The sequence below is a fragment of the Temnothorax nylanderi genome, unplaced genomic scaffold (assembly GCF_030848795.1).
Source record: "Temnothorax nylanderi isolate EJ_2023f unplaced genomic scaffold, tnyl_v1.0 TNYL_tig0027_pilon, whole genome shotgun sequence".
Classification (NCBI taxonomy): domain Eukaryota; kingdom Metazoa; phylum Arthropoda; class Insecta; order Hymenoptera; family Formicidae; genus Temnothorax; species Temnothorax nylanderi.
In genome coordinates this window covers 984,445-1,005,247 of record NW_027249089.1, presented here as the reverse complement: position 1 = coordinate 1,005,247, position 20,803 = coordinate 984,445, and the positions used below count along the sequence as shown (strand labels likewise).

The 20,803-nt window shown below is 42.9% G+C and overlaps 2 protein-coding genes across 2 annotated transcripts in view; one reads left to right on the top strand and one right to left on the bottom strand.

The window, feature by feature from the left end:
- LOC139770131 (uncharacterized) overlaps positions 1-17,526 on the top strand; it is a 53,380-nt gene extending 35,854 nt beyond the window's left edge. Inside the window, exons 9-10 of the mRNA XM_071701877.1 lie at positions 11,887-12,161; positions 12,265-17,526. Coding sequence (XP_071557978.1) covers positions 11,887-12,161; positions 12,265-15,351 — 3,362 coding nt within the window. The 3' untranslated portion in view covers positions 15,352-17,526. The remainder of the gene's footprint in view (positions 1-11,886; positions 12,162-12,264) is intronic.
- Positions 17,527-17,613: 87 nt separating this feature from the next.
- Positions 17,614-18,795, bottom strand: LOC139770145 (fatty acid-binding protein-like). Its single transcript, XM_071701894.1, has 3 exons — positions 18,476-18,795; positions 17,851-17,961; positions 17,614-17,735 (listed from the first exon to the last, which is right to left on the bottom strand). The coding sequence occupies exons 1-3, from the start codon at positions 18,716-18,718 to the stop codon at positions 17,679-17,681; spliced, it is 411 nt and encodes a 136-aa protein (XP_071557995.1). The 5' UTR covers positions 18,719-18,795; the 3' UTR covers positions 17,614-17,678.
- Between the last annotated feature and the right edge of the window lie 2,008 nt (positions 18,796-20,803).

Genomic DNA, 20,803 nt, shown 5'->3' with positions numbered 1-20,803 from the left:
ATTCTACTCTCCTTAGTAACAGAAATACGGTGAATACTTTACTTATAGCATCGATTATGGCTATTACGTCTGTGATCTTATTTGGATAAACAGAGTCTGAGATCAAGCAAAACTGCTGTTTTTCTGCCGATAGAATGTCACGCGGGTAGATTATCGCGTTTCTCTTTTTTTTATACAGATATGTTATCATTATTTGATAGCCTATGTCGCCGTGTCAAGCATAGCTGTAGTCGACTACAACTTTAATAATGTTAATATTGTACTGGCGCCAGAATCATAGTTTTTCTTACAAATCTATGTCAAGGTCAGTTTGACTCTGCCAAATGTGAAAAACGTTTGATTATTGTGACTCATGTGCAGGCCTAATGAACAACAAAGTTCGAAAGCTCGCAAGTTGACGAAAGTAGTCACGAATGTATCAGCGAATATACCGTACGAGAAACCCTGTTTCTCTAGTTGACTTTAAAATTGATTCTATCTAACCCGCATCTACAGCACCGCGAAAAACGGAAATTGATGCTCAATAAGGGTAATAAAAAACAACGTTTGTTGTCGCCACAAATGCACTTTCTCGATAAGCGGAAATATCGAATGTCAAGTAAACGAGTCTCGTTAGCGTAAACTGGGCATCGTAAATCTTCATTAACATTAGATAAGCAATTTTTTAAATGCTCATTGTGTCTGAAAACGCAGGAAAGGCTTGAATTACGGTTATTTATAGCAACAAAGAATAGATAATGCTATTTCAGAGCAACAATTAGTAATCAATGTGACATATGTTATTTTAATTATTAAAAATTAAAAGATAAATAAAAGTTATTCACCCGTTAATTAAATTAATAACAAAGTAAAAAATAAAGTGACTTTAATATTATAAAAAATTATGCTATCTCAAATTTAAAAAGATAAAATAGAAAAAAATCATTATTAATTTATTTGACAAGCACAAACCTTTAATTACTCTGTAACATTAAAATACGATATATGATATGCGATCGGATTGTTGATCATTGCTCTGCAATATTATCTTTGGCACAAATTTGCAAACATAGAGACATAACGATTTTTTAAAGAAATACTTGCATTTGCTGACACAAAAATATTTTTACGATGTCCGTTTTTAATATTTTATCCTTATTTTTTTCTTAATTTTACTTTCTCCATCAAACGCTCATCGTTATCACACGAGAAACGGATTTCTTTGCGGGGTATATGAAAATTGTTACGATATTCTGTCAATGACACGTGACAATATTTTTAATCACTGAGAAACGATGCTTACGCGCGATAAGGGCCAATTGATACAATTTGATATGTATATTTCGGGCCGAGATACGGAAGTACAGCAATTTCCCATTATCGTTATCGCCAGCAATTTCGGATAATTACCCATCATATGTCTCCGACGTGTCGCGAAGTACCGTTATCGACGTTCGAATCGAGCGCGCGTCAGCCTAGCTCGCGCCGCCGCGTCGCGATTGGCCGTCACGGCGCGCTCGCGTCGCCGATTCGTCATAGAACGGCCAATCGGGCGGCGTGCCGCCAATTGTCGCCGGTCATGTGGAAGGGGCCTGCGGCAGTTTCTCTCGAGCTCCGTACGGTCGTGAGCGCGCGTCGTTGGGTCTCTCGAGTGAATTTTCGCGGTACATCGTGGTGCTCGCGTGTCGACCGCCGGTTTTTCCTCTGGATATACCGTCGCTTCGGGTGCCCCGTCACCGCCGACGCTTCTCGCGAGGACGGACACGCACGAGCGCGAACGAGGGGACGTTCTTCGAGGTACGTTGCACGCGGCGCGCCCGTGCCTTCTTCGTCGGTTTATCGCCGGGCACCCCGGGGAACCCTGAATTGCGTATTTAAATTTGGAAGTGACGCCGCGTGGCGTCGTACGCCGCGCTTCGCAACGGGCCACGGGCCCGCCGGCGATGACAGCGTGTGTACCCCGTGCCCCGTATTTGTTGCCGGCCGGCGACCGGGGCGGTCGAAACCGTCGAAACCGGCATAATCCCGACGCCGATGCCGATGCCGCCGCCGGTCCCCCCGATCCTCGGCGCGATAGACGCAGAAAAAAAATGCGTCCTACGTCGCGACGGTCAGCGCGCTGCCGTTATCGCGAATAGGCGTAGAGATCGTTTCCGTGGCCTACAGCGAGAACCGAACCCGATGACGTTATACCGGTTTCGGGGTCCACGCCAATGTTCCTCGCTCTTTGTTTCTTTTTTTTTTTTTTTTTTTTTGCCCGTTCCTTTCTCTTTCTCTTGATCTTGTAGAATATAAGTGAATGTTACGATTCTATATATTTTTTTTCTGTCTCTTTCTCTTTCGTGGTGATCGCAAGGAAACTAATTTCGTCGATATTAAATCAAGGCCTGCTCTGCTCCAGGTCTTTCTCGAACATTCGATGAGCTCTTCGGTTTCCGCCTGTCGTGCGAACGAAGAAAAAGGAAGTGACGGGCTCTGTTCGAAGGGGCGAGGGAAGGAGAAAAGGACCGTGCCTCGCGCGTCAGCGTCATGCGAAGCGTGTACGAAAATATCGTGTTGTGAAATCGCTCTATTGTGTATTAGCCTGTCGCCATCGTCGTCGTTGCACTGAGAAGTCGCGTTTCGCGATTTCGTCGAGTATGACTCGCGCCGTCCCGTCTCGCGATCGAATTCAATGCAATTCCAATAAGTTTGACAAATACGCGAGAGTTCACGTCTCTCGCCTTCTCGCATTTTTCTGTTGTCCAGTAGTTAAAACCCGGAGCATTCTGTAGAGATTCTCTGTTAAATTTATTATATCAAAATTCGAAATTATACTGATCTTAATGATCAGCTTAATAGCCAATTAGTCATGAAGTTTAATGATGTACAAATCCTTTCGTCGACGGAAGAAAGCGCTTCTTGAATCGCTTCCCGAAATTAAATACATTGTCCGCCCAGCGGGTTTTGCACGTATACCTCAATTTTCAGTTTATATCATGAGCATGTAATAGAAAAATATCGTATAATGTGATTAAATAAGACTAGGGCAAGGAGGAGCTATTTGAGTCAGTTAAAAAAAAAATGGATGAAAATGTTTTCAAAAAGTTTTAAGAAACCAAATAACCGATAACTAAAAAAAACTCCTCCCCGAAAATTAGAAAGCTCCTTTCCTGTCTTGAAAACTTTTTATCCGATTTTTTCTGTAACTGACTCAAATAGCCCTTCCTTACCCTACATTCTTAAAGTAGGTTTTCATGGGCAGTGAAATGCAAAATGCAGCAGCAGTGAGCAGCAGTTTAGTAATTTCCTAGAAATGTTCGACTCACTTCCGGCGCAAATTTTTGCTGCTCACGAAATTGGTCATATACAGCCAATACTGAAGCCCGAATTTCGAGCAGCAAAAATTTGCGCCGGAAGTGAGCCAAACATTTATAGGAAATTACTAAACTGCTGCTCACTGCTGCTGCATTTCACTGCCCATGAAAACCTATCTTTATAGTTGTAGAATGACTCACTTTTTATTTTACATTGTTATCTAGCTGTTCAATAGGTTTGTTCTTTTTCGAAGAACTTCCTGAACTGGTACACCCTAATGCAGTAAGTTAGAGTTAGACGAGAGGTTTGTTCGTGTTACCTGAAATCCCTAAAAGTTCTTAAAACGAGATAAGTACACATTTGGACGTTGGAAAGAGAGAAAGCGAAGATTCTAAGTGCAGAAAGTGTAAGCAACAAGTAGACCTGAGTATATTTTGTTTCCTCTAACTTATCGCACCAATGTGCATCAGTTCAGAAAGTTCTTCGAAAAAGAACAGACGGTATGTCGTTCGAAATTTCACTTTAAATGTTAATTGTCTTTCAACAGTGTTTTAAAAAAAATTCGATAGTGCTGGAAAATCGGGCGCCAGCCACGAATGACCGCTATGGCGGTCAACGTGTTAGCCCTTCAACTGCGGAAACTCGCTATGTACAGCTAAGCATTCTTTGTGTACGAAACATTTTCGCACGTTACGCGAGTCGTTTATTTATTATATAAACTTATTGTTAGCCAAGTCCCTACGTCAGCGATATTAAAATCATCTTCAAAAAGGAACAAAACAAAATCCGATCGCCCAAAAGCGTCAATAATTCAACGAGCGTTCTTTATAGGAACGCTTGTAAAGGGCTGATAAAGGCTCAAAGGATTAAAAGGCAATTTTCAAACGCGATCCTTTGAAACTCAAAAATATTTTGACGCTCAATCTTTGAGTTTTATAGAGAAAGTAAAGAGCGAGGAACACAAGCTGCAAAATATTTAAATTCGGTTACCGAGATGAAAATATGTAGTATAATTACTGAGATAGGGTTTATTGAACCGCAGCTAATCTAAGAGCTTAAGTCGTGGTAACGTGACATTTTTATAATATTTTAAATCAAGTTTCGTCTCCTTGGACCTAAATTATGCCAATGAAATTATTATAATAATTTAAATCTTTTTATTACAACAGACACAGGACAGTTGTGAAAATAACACTGTACATAATATTTGGTATTTGTCATACCCCGCCTTAACGATGCCGTAAGTTTAAGGATTTTTTACATTGAAAAAGCAAAGACCATATTTAACACTCTGAAGCGGTTTTTCTGTCAAGTGTCGTATCAAACGTGCGATACGAGTACGAGATGGGAGGAGAGTCGGGACCCTCGAAACACTAACTGACACGCAGATCACAATTTCGCCTTCGTGATTCAGCGCTTCTTTTTATCTCGGCATGCGACACGGATCCGAACACCGGACCGAGGCCGGTAGCAACAGGGGCGAGAGATAATTGCGGAAATCAGTACGGATAATGCATAACCGTAACATAGCCGTCGGCGCTATGCTTTCGCGGGAGGGAGAGGGAAGGGGGGACATTTCCCCGACGGCCTTATGATGCAATTAATTCGCCGATCGCGTGTCGTCGCGTCGCGTCGCGTGTTGTGTCGTCTCTACGTATTTATAGACTCTCTCGAAAGTAAAGCGCGCGCGTCCCTCTCGACGTTCGTAACCAAACGTTGTTAAGGTGATACCTGAACGCGGCACGAGGTAATCGGATCTATCTATCGCTTGGGAACACCGTTACCGGTCTCGTCTTACGCTGAATTCAAGCGAATTATCGTGACGCGGAACACGAATGCACGTACGTACATTGACAGTGCCAGCGGTTCATCTTCTTTACCCGCATTCTTTTTTTTTTTTTTTAAACATTGTTCCGTTATAGTCGATTCAATCTTGAGCCCCACTTGACATTATTGAAATTTAAAATGAGATAAAAATCAGGTGCCATTTCTATTTTCACGATTTTGCCAATTCCGCTTCTCGACGACGTTATTCGCACGAAACCTCGCGATGCAGCTTGCGAGGTGCCGACGAAAGATGCGCGGTAGGAAAATGGAAATTATCTCGGCATTCCGGCGAGAGAAAAGATAACGGAAAACGTGTGCGACTAGTATACGGCCGAAAGAAACGGGTCGAACCTGCGATCTGATCGTGAGGTGTCTGCGCAAGTTTTTCTTTTTTCCTCGTCAGGGCGATCCTACGTGGCAAGAATTATCGCTGCGCCGCGCAAGAAGCGAAGAAGTGGGCTTTCAAGAAATAACGCTTATGTGACGGGTGATTACGACGTTAATCCCGGCAACCGCTGCGATAATATTTAATCCTTACGCACAGCTGCACGGTTTTCATGTAATTCGAAAGAAGTCAAGTGAATTTGTATATAACGTAAGCACGCAACAGCGTCGGCGAGTTTCTGTATATAGTTTTGTAATAAGACAAGCGTGACACTCCGCAGGAATGTTTTACTCGAGACAAGATTTTTAAATTAATTTTTTGCCATTTTTATCGATAGAATTTAAGCGAGATAGTGCCCGCGAGTTCCTGTACATAAAACTGTAATGAGACAAGCGTGACCTTTTTTTTCACAAGGAACATCTTACTCGAGATAACACTTTTTAAAATGATTTTTTGCTACCTTCGGCGATAGAAGATAGAAATTAATGAATCTTGTAAGTTCTAAACGGACAGTTGCCGACGCACTCTTCAGAGGATTAAAAAACGACTGTGTAAAGTAGAAATTACCGCTGCGCGGAAAGCTATGCAAAAACGACATTCAAAAAGGAGGCGGCGGGTTTATAGTGGTATTAGTTGCAGCAACCGCGGCAATAACGTTACAGCAGATATAATAGACGTTTTTTTTTTTAAATATTCTAATAACCATAATTTTGCGCTATTGCAAACGTCGTGTGCCGTACGGCGTGCACCACGTAGTTCCGTGGTCCGCTGGCTCTTATCTACGCTTTCCACGTTCCTTCCCGCTCCTCTTTCTCTCGTCGCGAAGCGCGAGCGTAAAAATCGCCGCGCGTTCCACGTACGGAAAGCGCGAGAGAGCGCAAGCTGGAAAGGGCAGTCTATGGCTGCGTTCCCTTTGGACGCTTTCGTGCTGAAAGCGTATTCTATCTTTCTTTAACGTATAATGTGCAATAAAGATGGAATACGCTTTCAGCACGAAAGCGTCCAAAGGGAATGGCAGCCTATAGGTATATGTAAGAATCGCGAGCGCGAGCGTTCGCAAAGATGTGTCGCGACTTTCGGGGCCTAAACAGAAACGCCGAATGACCGGGCCCCGGGGGAATTCGCGTACCCGTATGCATCGTTTGTTCTTAAATAAACGCTCCGTCATTACTTGAGATAACTATTTGCGTAACGAGCAATGTGCGTCGGCGGCTCTCTGTTGCCGAGGCGAACGAACGGCCGCACCACCGGCATGATGCGTCCCGTGCCGGCTAGTTAAACTTGCCATTTATTACTTTAGAATAATTACGAAGCGCCTATCGCTCTTTTTAACATAAGCCTTCTCTCTCTCTCTCTTTTCTTCTACGCTCTGTCTTTTTTTGTTATACTCGAGCGAGCTATGTGCGCGAGTGCCATTTTGCGACTTAAAATAGACTTCTCACGTGTCTCTCAAGCAACTTATCCGTCTTCCATATCCGCGCGAATCCCAAGGTTAAGCCTGAGATGAGACGGTCGGGAAGATGTCTTTTTACTCCGAAAAAAGTCCGGTGCTTTGGTACTTTCTATATATAAAGTGGCATATAAGTTCCTCTTTTTTTTTTTTTTTTTTTAAGGGGAAACATTTGTAAAATATGCCTGTTCCACGGGTTTTGAATGATATAAAAATATCCATCCATAGAATAATGAAAAGTTACCAGAAGTTTACCACTTCTCAAAAATAATTAGAACTCTCGAGGAATTATTCGAAACTCGAAAAAAATTGTCACATTGACACTCTCAGCAGATTCTTATTTTTTTACGCTCGATTGTCAGAATTCTTCGAAGTGTATTGGGAATTCAGGGACTCCTTGTCGTCGAAGAAATGCCCAGGGCTTTATCAATTATATCGAAATTCTGATAACTTCTCGTGGCTATTTAGAAAGATTTGTTTGGAATCCCAAAAAAGAGCCCTCTTAAATCGTGATGTACACAAAGATTTATTTGGTCGACGCGACTCTTGTGCAACGTAACCGGCAACAACTGTCGATCGAGCGCAAATGTCCCATTTACTTTTCGCGATCGCGGTTTCATTCATGCACTCACGACTCGGGGGCCCGTGCAATTCCTTTTTAGGCCACGTGTCTGGTTTCTCGGGTGTGAAATATGCGCCGCTGCGCCCCGACGTTTTCGTATGTAAATCAGCAAGCCATTACAAGCAGTCATTCAGTCGTCGATCCGCGTGAACAGAGGAGATTTATAGTTAAAGATCCTCCCCTCTTCTCTCCCTCGCGAAAGAGCATGCCAAAAGTGCGAAGTATATCAATGATACAATTCCGTCTCCTATATACTGCACTTGCCCTTGAATAACATTCTCTAAATTCTTTACAATTTCCGTGCATTTTAGCAAATCTGTATTTTTTATCTTAACTGAAAATTTCCAAACTTTCTGAGTCTTGTTTTCTCGGAAAGTCACCATTTCCGTTGCCACCCTCTGAAACCTCTGGACTCGTACTATGTCTAATCTACAAATATCTCGTCGTTCTACATTCTCGAACGTATCCATACCTCTTGGAACATACGCCGCCGGCTCCGCAATACACCCGAATCTCTTACGTCTCGGGATATAATCGAGAGAGACTGGGCTTTCTCTCTATCTCTATCTCTATCTCTATCTCTCTCTGTTTCTCCTTTTCTCGCTCGCACATATACACACGTGCCCGCCCCTGCGCGGTCCTCCTGTGTGTAACTTTGGTTTAAGTTTAAAATTAACTCTCCCTCTTACTCTTTGCGACTGGCACCGAGACGCGGCACTCGCTCTGTGAAAATGAAAAAGAAAAATACCGGGAGAAAGGAGGAGGAAGAGGCTCGCCCTTTTTCCTCCTTCGTCCTCTCTTAGCTCGCGTGACGAGCATGCCATGAGAATTCCATCGTGCTCTCCGACGAACTGAAATTGCGCGGCGCGACGCGACGGGCGTTGGTCGCCCGTCTTTTCCGTCGCGACGTCTTTTCAATGGAGACGCCTCGTGGAACGAAGCAGTCGCATTTTTAGAAAGGATACTTTATTTAGGATTGCTTTTGAACTTCTTAATGTTCGTGAGAAACGCGATATTGCGACAGCGTTAACGCGACGACGTGTTAGAATGACATTGACTATAATGATAGCCATTTGATTTTACATGTCCGTATGCCAATCATTTTTTTACACGCAAACCTGTGTATCTGTGTGAGAAACAACACCAAACATCCTTATCATTTTTGCGATAATACTCTTTGTAAAATAAATAACTCGAATATCGAAGATTTTCTCTTTCATGAGTCGAGAATGTAAGGATTTGTTAATTTAACGTTAAAGCCGATTAACTCTTTATAACAGTGGGTTGAGGAAAGCTTAACGTAGTGATTTACGAAAATTCTCTACAGCTACTTTGCCAAGTCATTGAAGCACCTGAAAAACTAGTTTGTAAGCTATATTTTTCTATTGTCCTGTATCGATGGATGGTTTCAACGTGTAACGATTTAATAAAAAGGATTGATCTCTACGCGTATTTTTCGAAATTTATTAGAACCAACGTGTAGTTAGAATTCTGGGGGAAGGAGAGGGGAGGAGTTGTGCTTATCGACGAAAGCTGCCGGAAGAGGCGAACGTCTCGTGCGGATTTTACATATCGAGATTCTCTCGGAGGGTCTCCCTCGCAAGGTCAACGTCCCGAGACGCGAGACATATGGCAGCGAAACGGCGCGGCGCGGGATATTATTATCCGAAAATCGCGCAATATCATCGAGTTATAGCCGCTCTCTTCGGGGTTGTCCACGCGGGATTCTCGAAGTGCGCTAGAAGCGATAAAGCGCGTGGGAGAGAACCTCGCGAGTTCTGGCACGAGTTCGCGTTGGTGGCAAAAGAGACTCGAGACGAAATTAAGAACGGGTTGTTAGGCGAGCGCTCGTCGCGTGGGCTGCGCCTTTTTTTAGCGTCCCTTAACCAGTTTTCACGTCAACATTTTCCTCGCCGCTTCGGCCAGGTGGGCCGACGGACGTTTCTATCAGCTGCTCTGCGCCTTTCTACGATTTTTCTTTTCTACCTCCCTCCCCCGGACGTGTTCTCATTTTGTTTCAATCCTGCGGCAGTGGCGAGCCAACATTCGCGAGCATCTCTGCATAGAACTCACCCTTTTGCCTATAATTTGAGAAATATTTTGCACTTCAGCTTTAATTTTTATAGTGATATAATATAATTTATTTTAATTATATTTTTCAAAAGTTGGAAATTGACGGAAGTATCCAAGTGACTTTTTCGACAAGTGGAAATCTTAATAGACATAGCGCATAATGAAATTTACTACATCTATGAATTTAGTACATTAATAAATAATATTAGACTAACGTAATGATAAACAGTCAGTATTAATTAGCGATGTCATTATATTTTAGCAGCTCGTTTAAATTCGCGAGCAGGTTTACGTAACGAATACGGATTTATTACGCCAAATTTCATTAATCTAAATTACCCATTACATTATATTAATTAAAATTAATTAGTTATTCTTCGGTTAAAATTGATCGTGCTAATTTTGTCTTCTATTAAACAATATAATATAAAAAAGATTATTGTATTTGTAATTAATATATATTGCGCTTATCTCATTCTTTCCTCATAAAAATTCTTAGCTTCAGAATTACCGAATTGCTGAAGTCTCTGTCATGAGCCAAAAGACCAAGAAAATGCAGTTGAGATTTTTGTCGCGCGAATATTTAACAAATAAAACGTGAGTATGACAATCGGGTCAATTTCTAGGTCCATTTAATTTCACGGTAACATCGTGGCGACAGAAAAAAATCTTTACGCCAGAACGGAAGTGTCGAAGTCTCGTTGTCCTCGTTATCTCGCCACCGCTGCAGGATCAAATGCGAAAAGTGGAAAGAAAAGATGCACTTGCAAACGGCAGAGGCTTCCTTTTTGTCACGCGAATATTCACCGAATAGACGTATCGAACAGGTCGATCGATTCGACGATTTCCGAGGTCCATCCAATCGCACGGGGGTTGATTCTCCGCCAACTGTCGCGGTGCACAGGTGGGTGGTGGCGGTGCGTGGTTGTGGCGGGGAGGAGGAGGAGAAGGAAGAGGTGGTGGAGGAGGAGAGTGCTCCGGGGGCTCTGGACTAGATCGATAATGCATCTCTTGGCGGGCGTAGTTCCTCTTAGTCACCGGAGGGCGATCGCACCTGCGAGGAGGCATTCCTCGTTTTAGAGCCGCTCCGGTTCGCGAGAGAAGGTCTCCCCCGCTCGCTCGTGTCGGTCCGTCTCGCCGCGTATCAACGTGTGTACGAACGTGGTAAAGCGATCCGGGACAGCCGCGCGGAATATTAACCGATCGACCCTTCGAAACGTGATAGCTCGTGTCCACTTCGGATTCCCGAGAATCCTCCTCGTTCGATAACTCCTTCGATACGATTCCCCCTCAGAACATCCTGCAGGTACGTAACGTGTCCTCTCGCTACGTGAACGATGCGAGTGAGCGGGTGGTTTTCGAGGGTTGATCCGCGATACTCCCTGAGTAAAAAAATTGCGCTGGAACTATCATCTTATCTCAGTGTCGCGTGCAATGATTGGCACAATGACTTTCGCAATATGGACGCGGGAAACAATGTGTCTTCTTTGAAAATTGTAAACTAGTAATTTGGAATGAGATATTTCCATATACGGCTCCCGTACACCACTTTTCCTTTTTATTCTTACAGTTTTAATCTGTTACGCTGAAAAATTAGTTTAACCCGCAATTTTCATAAACAGTCGTCTTCCGTTAGTTTCTAGTGAAAGTATCGAAAATTTTACGAATTATTCTCGATGATTACGCGATCGTGAAGTAAAGTTACAATATAATTTGTGCAATGTTTGAAGTAATCGTTGTAATAAGGATGAAAAGTGAACCTGTAATTCGCGAGATTTAGTTTAAATACGATTTTGAATTGAAGTATCTTACGGATTGTAAATTTATGCAATTCTTGGTGCTAAGTTGTTCGCTTTAAGTAGTACGAGGAGAAAAATATATGAATTTGTCGTTAAAAAAAACTTGAAAAAACATCGAGATCGAAAATGAAATGTGTCATGTATTGGATACCACTCAGCATTAGTATCTTCGTAAAATAAAACAGAACAGAACCCAAGCAAGTTAATAAATTATTTAAAAAAAGACGCGCTTACAATGTCTCGTTTACTCACTTCACTTTCCTGCGATAAAAAGTCACGAAGTGGTACTTTGTTTTTTGATTTGATACGATTTGAGATGTACATAAGAAATGGTATATCGACGAATGTGGTTTTTATCTTACGTTAAATGAAACTAACATGACATAAGAGATACGTATAACATAACAAATTCATTCGTTAATGTCAGCTCTAACTTCTCTTACGCTTATTCCAGAACCTTCTCAGCATGCACAGTTCGAACCGGATAATGTAGTGGACACTGATTCCGAGGACGAGTGGAATTACTATCGGCCGAACGAACAGGAATCCACAGCGGCAGCTGTTGCGGCAGACGAATCTCGTAAAGGCGTCGAGGAGCAAAGTACACAGGAGAATCCAGAGTCTGTCGCGAAAGGTAGCTCGGAAGTTGAGCCTCCGGAAACAGAGAACGATATTAAATGCGAAGAATTAGTGAAAGATACCTCCTCGTCTGAGCTTATCAACACCAATGTAAGTATTTGTCTTGTTGTCGCTTTTCTCGCCTTCGTCGATAGAAACATTTGTCGTTCGATGCAAAAGTATCATATTTTGAATAATACCGATGTGCTTTCAGATAAGCGACGAAAGAAAATCTAGCGAACCGGAGAAGGATCAGATTCTCCTAGATATACAGAAAGAGAAAACAGAACAGGATAACATGGATTTCCAATTGAATCCGGAAGCAGCCGAATTTGTGCCGTTGTCACCACCGTTAATGGGTCCCAGGGGCTTCTTGCAGGATTTTGCCATTAGTGGCTCTCCTCTGAAGCAACCACAGGCAATGGATGATATTTCTATACCGAGCCAGAGCGAATTCGATAAGGAAGTGTGTTACCGACCAAAGGAGATAGGCGAAGAATTCTCGCATGACGAACATGCAGATCTGCAGAATAATGGTTCGCAGAGTATGGATGTATCCGAGATTTCGTCAACCAAAGCCGAAATGGGTGATGATGAATCTATGATGCATGTCACGTCTACCTCGCAGTGGCAAACGAATATCTCTTCTCAATGGAATGAAAAGACGGGCGACGATGCGGGATCCGATTTGGAGGAGGACGACATTGTCACCAAGAATAATCCCATGGCTATGTCGCTCACTCCAGGTAATTTCAAGGCGGCATTCGAGAAGAGTGTCGATCTAAATGCCGTACACATATTGGACGACAGTTCAGATGGTGCTGAACAAGTGAACACGCCGCCGGGTTCACCCAAGCCGTATGCAGACGAGGATCGCGCGCACACACCCCTCTCGGAAGACAAGAGCCCGAGCGATGTCCTATGCGCGTCAACACCACAGCCCCCAGACGATAACTCTGTGTCCACTATGAGCTCTGAGATTAGCTCCGAAACGAAGACCTCTTCGCTTTCAGCAAGACTGCGTGACAAGAAAAAGTCGACCCATGAACCTATTATAATTACCACGAAACCACCCTTCAGCTCCTTGGGGATGAAAGTAATGGAATGTTTACCGGTAGAACTAGAAGGATTTCATTACTTCTCTGCTGAAATAAAGCATGATTGCTCAATGTCCGAAAGTTCCGTAGAAGAAACTGAAGAAGACGCAAAATTAACAAAGGACGAAGAAGACACAAAATTAACAAAGGACGAAGAAGACGCAAAATTAACAAAGGACAAAGAAGACGCAAAATTAACAAAGGACAAAGAAGACGCAAAATTAACAAAGGACAAGGAAGAAAAAATAAAACAGTTATTTTCACTCTCATCAGATACAGATACGGCTTTCATTATGAAAACGGTAGCACAATCGTTGCAGAATTGTTCGCAAATCATAGAAAAGGAAAGTATGGAGTCCGAAGTGCCGAAAAATCTACCAGATTCAACGAATCATTTAAATTTAAATGACGCAATACACATCTCAAAACAAGATGTCGTGCCACAGTCATTATTATCGGAAAAGATATTTCCAGAAACGGCCTCGGGTACGGAACAGACGCACTATCACGCTAATTTGGACTCTGCAATTATCTCTGAAAAAATGGATACTTTTAGTCAATCGTTTAAAACCGAAAGCAGTCAATTGAATCAATCTAACTGGACGGATTGCTATAAATCAGAAAACTCGATGCCTCAACTTAAAAATGTTGATCCCGAATTTGCACACGAAGATGGTTCTCACTTAGAAAATAGAAAACATAAAGAGCAGGTTGAAAACCTCCTCTTTTCGTTTGATAATGACATCAAACCGTACGGTACACCTGAATTAAACCCCTTTGCATTTGATTTGCCAGAACCTACAAGGTTGATCAACAAGCCAACTGAGCAAGAGCAAGCAAAGTTAATACCTGAATTACTCATTGATGTTGATAAGGTACTCAACATAAATGTCGCTTCCGAAAATATTCCTTCGAAAGAGGGAGTAACTGAGCCACGAGAAACCGCAAAAACATCACCAGAAGATACCGCGGCGATAGACAAATCGAAAGAAGAGGTTACAGGAATCGCAGAAGCATCGGTGGGAGCCGTCGTCGCTGCAACGGCGGCGGCCGTCGCCACTGGGAGCCCGATCAAGGCGAAGGCGGCTACGACGACGAGCGCGAAACGTCCAACGAAAACTATGACGAAAGCAACAACAGCATCGACAACGAAAACGATAACGAAATCCACGCCAACCTCGCCCTCCAAAACGCTCAGCGCGGCCATGCGAGCAACTACGACATCACCAGCACAATCGGCTGCGAAAAAACCCGCTACGAGTACCGCAACTCGTCCCAAGCAACTGGACGGATCAACCAAAGCGGCGATCTCGAGCACCAGCGGTAAAACCACTGTCACAAAGTCAACAATAACTACCAAGGCAGCGACGACGGCAACAACAGCTACGAGAACCAGCGCTTCTCCACGTTTGAGCTCTGGTACAACGAGACCAAAAACTACCACTACCATCTCGTCGAAGGTGAACAGTGGAATATCGAGCGAGAAGAAATCGACGATGAGCAGTGACGCGAAATCCGTCAGCAAACCTGCCACCACAAAGCCAACGAGCGCTACTCCCAGAACAACAATCACTAGTACAACCGCGAAGACCACTTTAGCCAAAACATCGTCAACGACCGCGAAAACATCGGCATCCAGTGTAACGTTGAAGCCAAGACCCGCGTCCGCGACTGCAGCTACTAAGATCACATCGATATCGAAACAGCCGGCGACCGGCGTCAACAGCGCGTCGAGACCCAGAACCGCGCCGACGTCCAGCACGATCAAGCCGCGCGAAACTACCGGTAGAACGATCACGGCCACGACCACTAAATCGCCGTTAATCGACAAACAGAGCAAAGAGACGGTCAATAAGCAAATCTCCCGTTCTGGGGCATCAGCGCCCAAGATCAGTGGTCGCACTTCCGCGCCCACCGGCACAACTGGCGTTACGAAGACACGCACACCTACTGGGAAATCGACTGGGAACGCAACCTCGCCAACGAAGAAAACTCTGACCTCGAAGACTGCCTCCAGGACCTCCTCCACCGCGACGAAGCGATCATCCTCGAGCGAGACCAAGGTATTGCAGAATGGAATTCCCAAGGAGGACGTGACCAAAGCCGCCGTCATAACAGCAACGAGCAAACCCGAGGACGACGTGCCGCGGAAGGACACGTCGCCGGTGAACGTGCCGACCGATAATCAGCTGATCGCCGATTGAACGGTCGATCGGTAAGCTGCGAACTGTCCGCCGCTGTCGCGACAACACACGTCGGCCTAGGGATTACGCGTCGCGGGTTTACGTGAACCGATACATAGGTTCCTCCTTATAATTATTGTTTAACGGACAGAGCACGACCGCGCGTCGGGACATCCGCTGGAGTAGTGTTTAGGGAGATATACATGTATGTTGAACCGAAAAAATTTTTTTTATTGTTCTTACGTGAATGCATACATACGTGTCAGAGATATTCAAACTATCAACGAGAGAGTGAGGCATACCCTAAACATTGCTTTCGACAACTGCTGCCTTATCGTAATAAGGATCGACAGTCTTGTTATGTAAATATAATTGGATGCGTTTTCACACGTCATTACTTTCAACTGATCCGCGGGCCCGAGTTTTTCTGAGAGAAGAGTGCCTCGTGACGGCCTGAAAAATAGACCTTCAACTCCGATACGGCAGTACGTTAATCTTTAACCTTTAACGAAACTCGATAAAATATATGGATTTTTTACAATTTTTTAATTTTATATGCGCATTATAATTGATAACGATTACTCGCGACACAATTTTACTCGAACGACAAAGGAAAAAAGTGGAAAAGAAAAGAGGAGAAGAGGGAAGCGTATATTTATTCTCGTTTGTTCCTATTTTTGAAGTTGAATTCATTGCGAGATATATAATGACTCGTAATCATGATATATGTAATGCTATCTAATCTATGTGTACAGCACCCTAATGGTTTAATGTGATACCTTACAGTACTATTAAATAAATTCGAATGATACACAAGAGGAGCCAGAAGAAGTTTATATATATATTTGAGCGGAAGAAGAGAAAACGAGCGGGATCCAAAGATTTAAAAGGAAATCAGAGAAATACTATTTCTTTCTGCGGATATATTTCGGCCGCTCTTTTTAGATTTTCTCTTACTAAATGTTTGGATCCCCCCCGCTTCTCGCGTTTCTCGACGCAATCAACGTCATCATTGCGCGCGCGCGCATGCGTTTAAAGCTTTTATACACCGCACAAATTTCACAAAGGAAGGCTCAGACCCGAACTTGAGCGATTTCGAAACTTGGCAGGATTTACAGAAAAAGTTCTCCCGAATGTAATGATACCCCTATTTGGGTGCAGACGGTCAAGCTTTTCTGAGATATTTTAATAATTAATTTAGTAACGTCTTTAGTAGAATTTATTAGGATTGTCACATACACGAGTATTTGTGACATACGAGTAGTTGGATATGGTAACTACCTCATAATTTGTAGATTCGAGTTTAAACCCCACAATCAATCAATTTTTTTTTTTTATATAAACGTTTTATGATAAAAATAATTATTGTTAATCTAAAGAAATAAATTATTTTCATATAAAAATTTTTATTATATAAATAGTAGAATAATGTAATAGTTATGATATAAAGTCTACAAATTATGAGGTAGTTACCACGAATACTCGTACGTGAGTATCCCAATAAACTACTAAAGACGCTACTAATTTATTATTAAAATATTTCGGATAAACAGTTGACCATCTGCACCTAAATAAGAGGTATCATTATATTCGAGGAACTTTCTCCGTAAATCCTGCCGAGTTTTATGGAAATCAGTAGAGCTCAGTTCTGAGCCTTCCCTTTGTCAATTTCTTTTCTTTTGCGTTCGACGCTTCCACTGTTAGAGCACGCGCTCGGACCGACGACGCGACGTGATGAAACTTCGGTCGAAAACGGTTTCCTTCTTTTTTTTTTATCCCGTTTGACCTACGATCGTGAAAATATCTCTTTCGTCTGATTTTATCGGAACCGAGACATGCCCGCGATGGTCTCTAAATGCGCCAAATGATCATTAAACAAGCGTTCCCGCAAGCACGACGAGATCGATGATTAAAAAGATCGGCGAATCTTTTTAAGATGATTAAACGTTCGACGCGAGTCCTCTGTGTAAGGGACTCGCGAAGCCGATCTGTACACACGCACAATATTCGATATGATATGCATTAAATGCGTCTTCGTATCAAGGAGAGAGAGCATAGCTTAGCGTTTTCACACGCGCGTTTCGTATGCATGTTATTCCGATTTTCTTGTGTACGCGTATTTGTCACCATTTTATTCTTCTTTTTTTTCTCAGAATTCATAATTGAATAAATAAATATTACGTTTGAACAGTGTTATTCAGCATTACGTCCTGTCGTTCTCGCCTCACCTCGAACATCGCTGGGGAAATGGAGTAATGGACAGAAAGAAAAGAAAAAGCACTCTTACATTTCAATCTCTTTAATAAAGGGTGATGTTACGTAGCGCTATTTAAATTAGGAACCGGTTTTTACAGTCTTTTGTACGTACGCTTGGCTTTAACGTCGCTCTTGTTGGTGGATAGATGCTGAAAGAGAAAAAAGAGCGCGTAAGGCACGTGCACTTAGTCATATTACGTCATTGTCATTTTATTTGTGCAGGATCGCTTATAACGTTGTCATTTATATCGGAATCACACTTACCACGACCATTCCGGTGTCTGAAAATTCGTAAACACGGATTGCTTTGACGTCCTTTTCCGCGGATAAGGTGGTCACCGTTTTGAAGCCGTCGCCCTCTTTCGTGGTCACGCTCTGCGATATAAAATGTATAACGATTGTAATTGTCGATTATACTTATAAAGAACGGCAGCACTCGCGTTAAGCGCCATTTTTACATTCAAGTCCGTTGTCGTTGACCTTTGTATCCTTCGACTGTCACCGGGCACCTCCCATGCTTTTATGCGAGAGGAATGGAGAAAGAAGATTCACTTCTATCATTTTAGCGCGCAAATCAGCGTGAGGCTTGCAAATGAAACGCGAGAGATCAGATATTCTACGTAAAAGCTGTTTTTATCTAATCAGTAATCATTCTCCGTACAGAGAATAGTTCGTCTAACGTTACTTTCTTTCGGAATATCAAATCTTCCTTTCCGAAGTGGAAGAAGATATTCCAAGTGGTAACTTTAGACGAATCATCGTGATCGATGTCTGAGAGTAACTTTAAACCTTCTGTCGCATTAATTTTATCCCGTTCATATTTCATGACTTGACGTGAATCTTCGCTGAATACGCACGATTGAAGCAATACACTCTCGGTGGAACCCACCTTGAAGACGGTGTCCTGGGATGGAAACTGCTCGTCAAACTCCTCGCCGAGCTTGAAGGTGGTGGTGACGGTCTTGTCTTTGCTGGTGACCGTGACGACCCACTGGTCACCGTTATGCTGGATCTCCACGACCGGCGTGGCCTGCAGGAACGCGTCGGCGAGGTCGGCCTTGCCGAAGCTCTTGATGTAATCCTCGAAGTTCTCGCTCGACACGTATTGGTACTTGCCGACTATCTGCGCCATGGTTGAACGTGAGGAAATTGGCTTGGTCGCGCGCACAAGTCAGAATCTGAATCGCCGCCGAGGAAAGACGAACGACGCGCCGGGACGCGCCGGCTTTTATAACGACATCCGGTGGGGGTGGGGGGGGGGGATTTCGTTAAGGGATCTCGCCGGTCCCCCGCGAGAGAGCGAGAGGGAGGGTACCGCCGGCCAATCTGCGGTCTGATAATCTGATTCCGGACAAAGTATTCGACGGATTATCGTCGACGGGCTGATAGAGACCGGCCCAGTCTGTCTATGTCCTGTCGTTTTCATCATCGCTGCTGATGTACCCCTCGCGCACGGTGCCACGGCGGTGGATGTGCGCGAGGGGCGGAAGAGAGCCGCATTTATTTGCGTCTGTGTGCGCTCTGGTCTGCTCGCGACTTACATCCTGCGCTGACTCAGTGAATTTTAATGTCTCTTTCTTAATGTCTTGGAAGCACCCTCAGGCGACATGGAATCAATTTTGCCGTTACGTACGTTTATCTTGCGTCAAAATTTCTATATGTGCTTTATTTCTAAAATTAAATACTTTAAATGACGATTGGTCGAATCTTCAAGAATCTCATTATTATAAAGAAATTATTTACGTTATATTGTAATGTTACTTCTATAAAAATACAAGTTGGAGGTATATTTTTTATCTTTCATTTTATTAGAAAACAATGAATCGAAAAAGTAAATACATGCGATTATCATTATCAATAGTGCCTTCCCCCTTCTCTCTCTCTCTCTCTCTTTCTCTTTCTCTCTCGTTATTTAAACATTACTGTCAAGCCCAATATACATATATCAAATTGATAAAGCAATCGCTAAAAAGTGATACAATCATTCAAGTTCCAAGAGTCACGTTTAATCGATTATATATAATAAAATAAGGAAAGTTAACATTATACAAACAAGATCATAGATTTCGTCGCCGATAAAATAAGCAATCAATATTTACGATCGTATTTGCAAAGTGAATCAACGGAAATTTCAAGCTTCGATTAGTTAACAGTCATATCAATTGAATTGGAGGAGTAAGGTAGACCGATTTACTTAATTTTATCCGATTTAGGGCCAGTTGTTCCGACCTGTTGGTAAACTAACTAATAGTTGAATCATATGTCTAATTTGAAGAAAAAACAAAGACATATATATATATATATATATATATATATGGTTTAACTATTAGTTAATTTTTTAACAAATTGGAACAGCCTTACTTAATTTTTATCGTCTCGCGGTTATCGATAGTCTTCTAAACTTTATCGCGTATCTGCCTCGAGAGTGGACCTTTTACTAAACGCGCAAACAATATCCGCGCCGCTTATCGCGCAGGGGGACAAAGTTAAGCAAACAGGTACTTAAATTTATCGAGGATCGATGGACTGCACGGACCAGCTGTAATTTGAATAACACTTGAGACGGAGCGTCGATCACGTTACGTACAAAAATACACGTCACATATGTACGGTGCGCTAAGCCGCACCGAGATGTGTCACCTGTTTGTTAACGTTTCCCCCCCCCCCCCCCCCCGAGACCGATTACGCGAAGAGGACGGAAGAGGATTCTCGCCGACGTGACGGCGGTCTCGCGCGCGGAAAGTAAATACCGACGAAAAAACGCCTCCGTCGGCGTTTGCGAGAATTCTTATCTAAATTTACTCCACAGATACGTTATAATTCGAGACACAGCGTGATGCACGTACGTATTTATATCTCGATCGTAGGTCAAGAGAACGGTTCCAGCGACCGATCGCTCCGCGGTCACTAGGTGAAGGTCAATGTTCACCGCTCGTTAATCATTAATAATCGTTGTTGAGAGACGTTGTCGTTTCCGTTAATCAAAGGAAAACGCGTCATTCTCGTATTTATACGTTATAATTAATAACGAGGGAATAGTACGCGAGCGGAAAAGTTCGAACATATCTTATTGCTGCGTACTCTGTTAAATATTAAAGAAATTTAAACCAATACCTTTTGAGTGATAACATTTTGTTATTTTTTAACTGCCATGTGTGTCGAAATTTATTATTTTAACACAAACTATTGTTTTAACTCTATTGATTTAATTAAATTA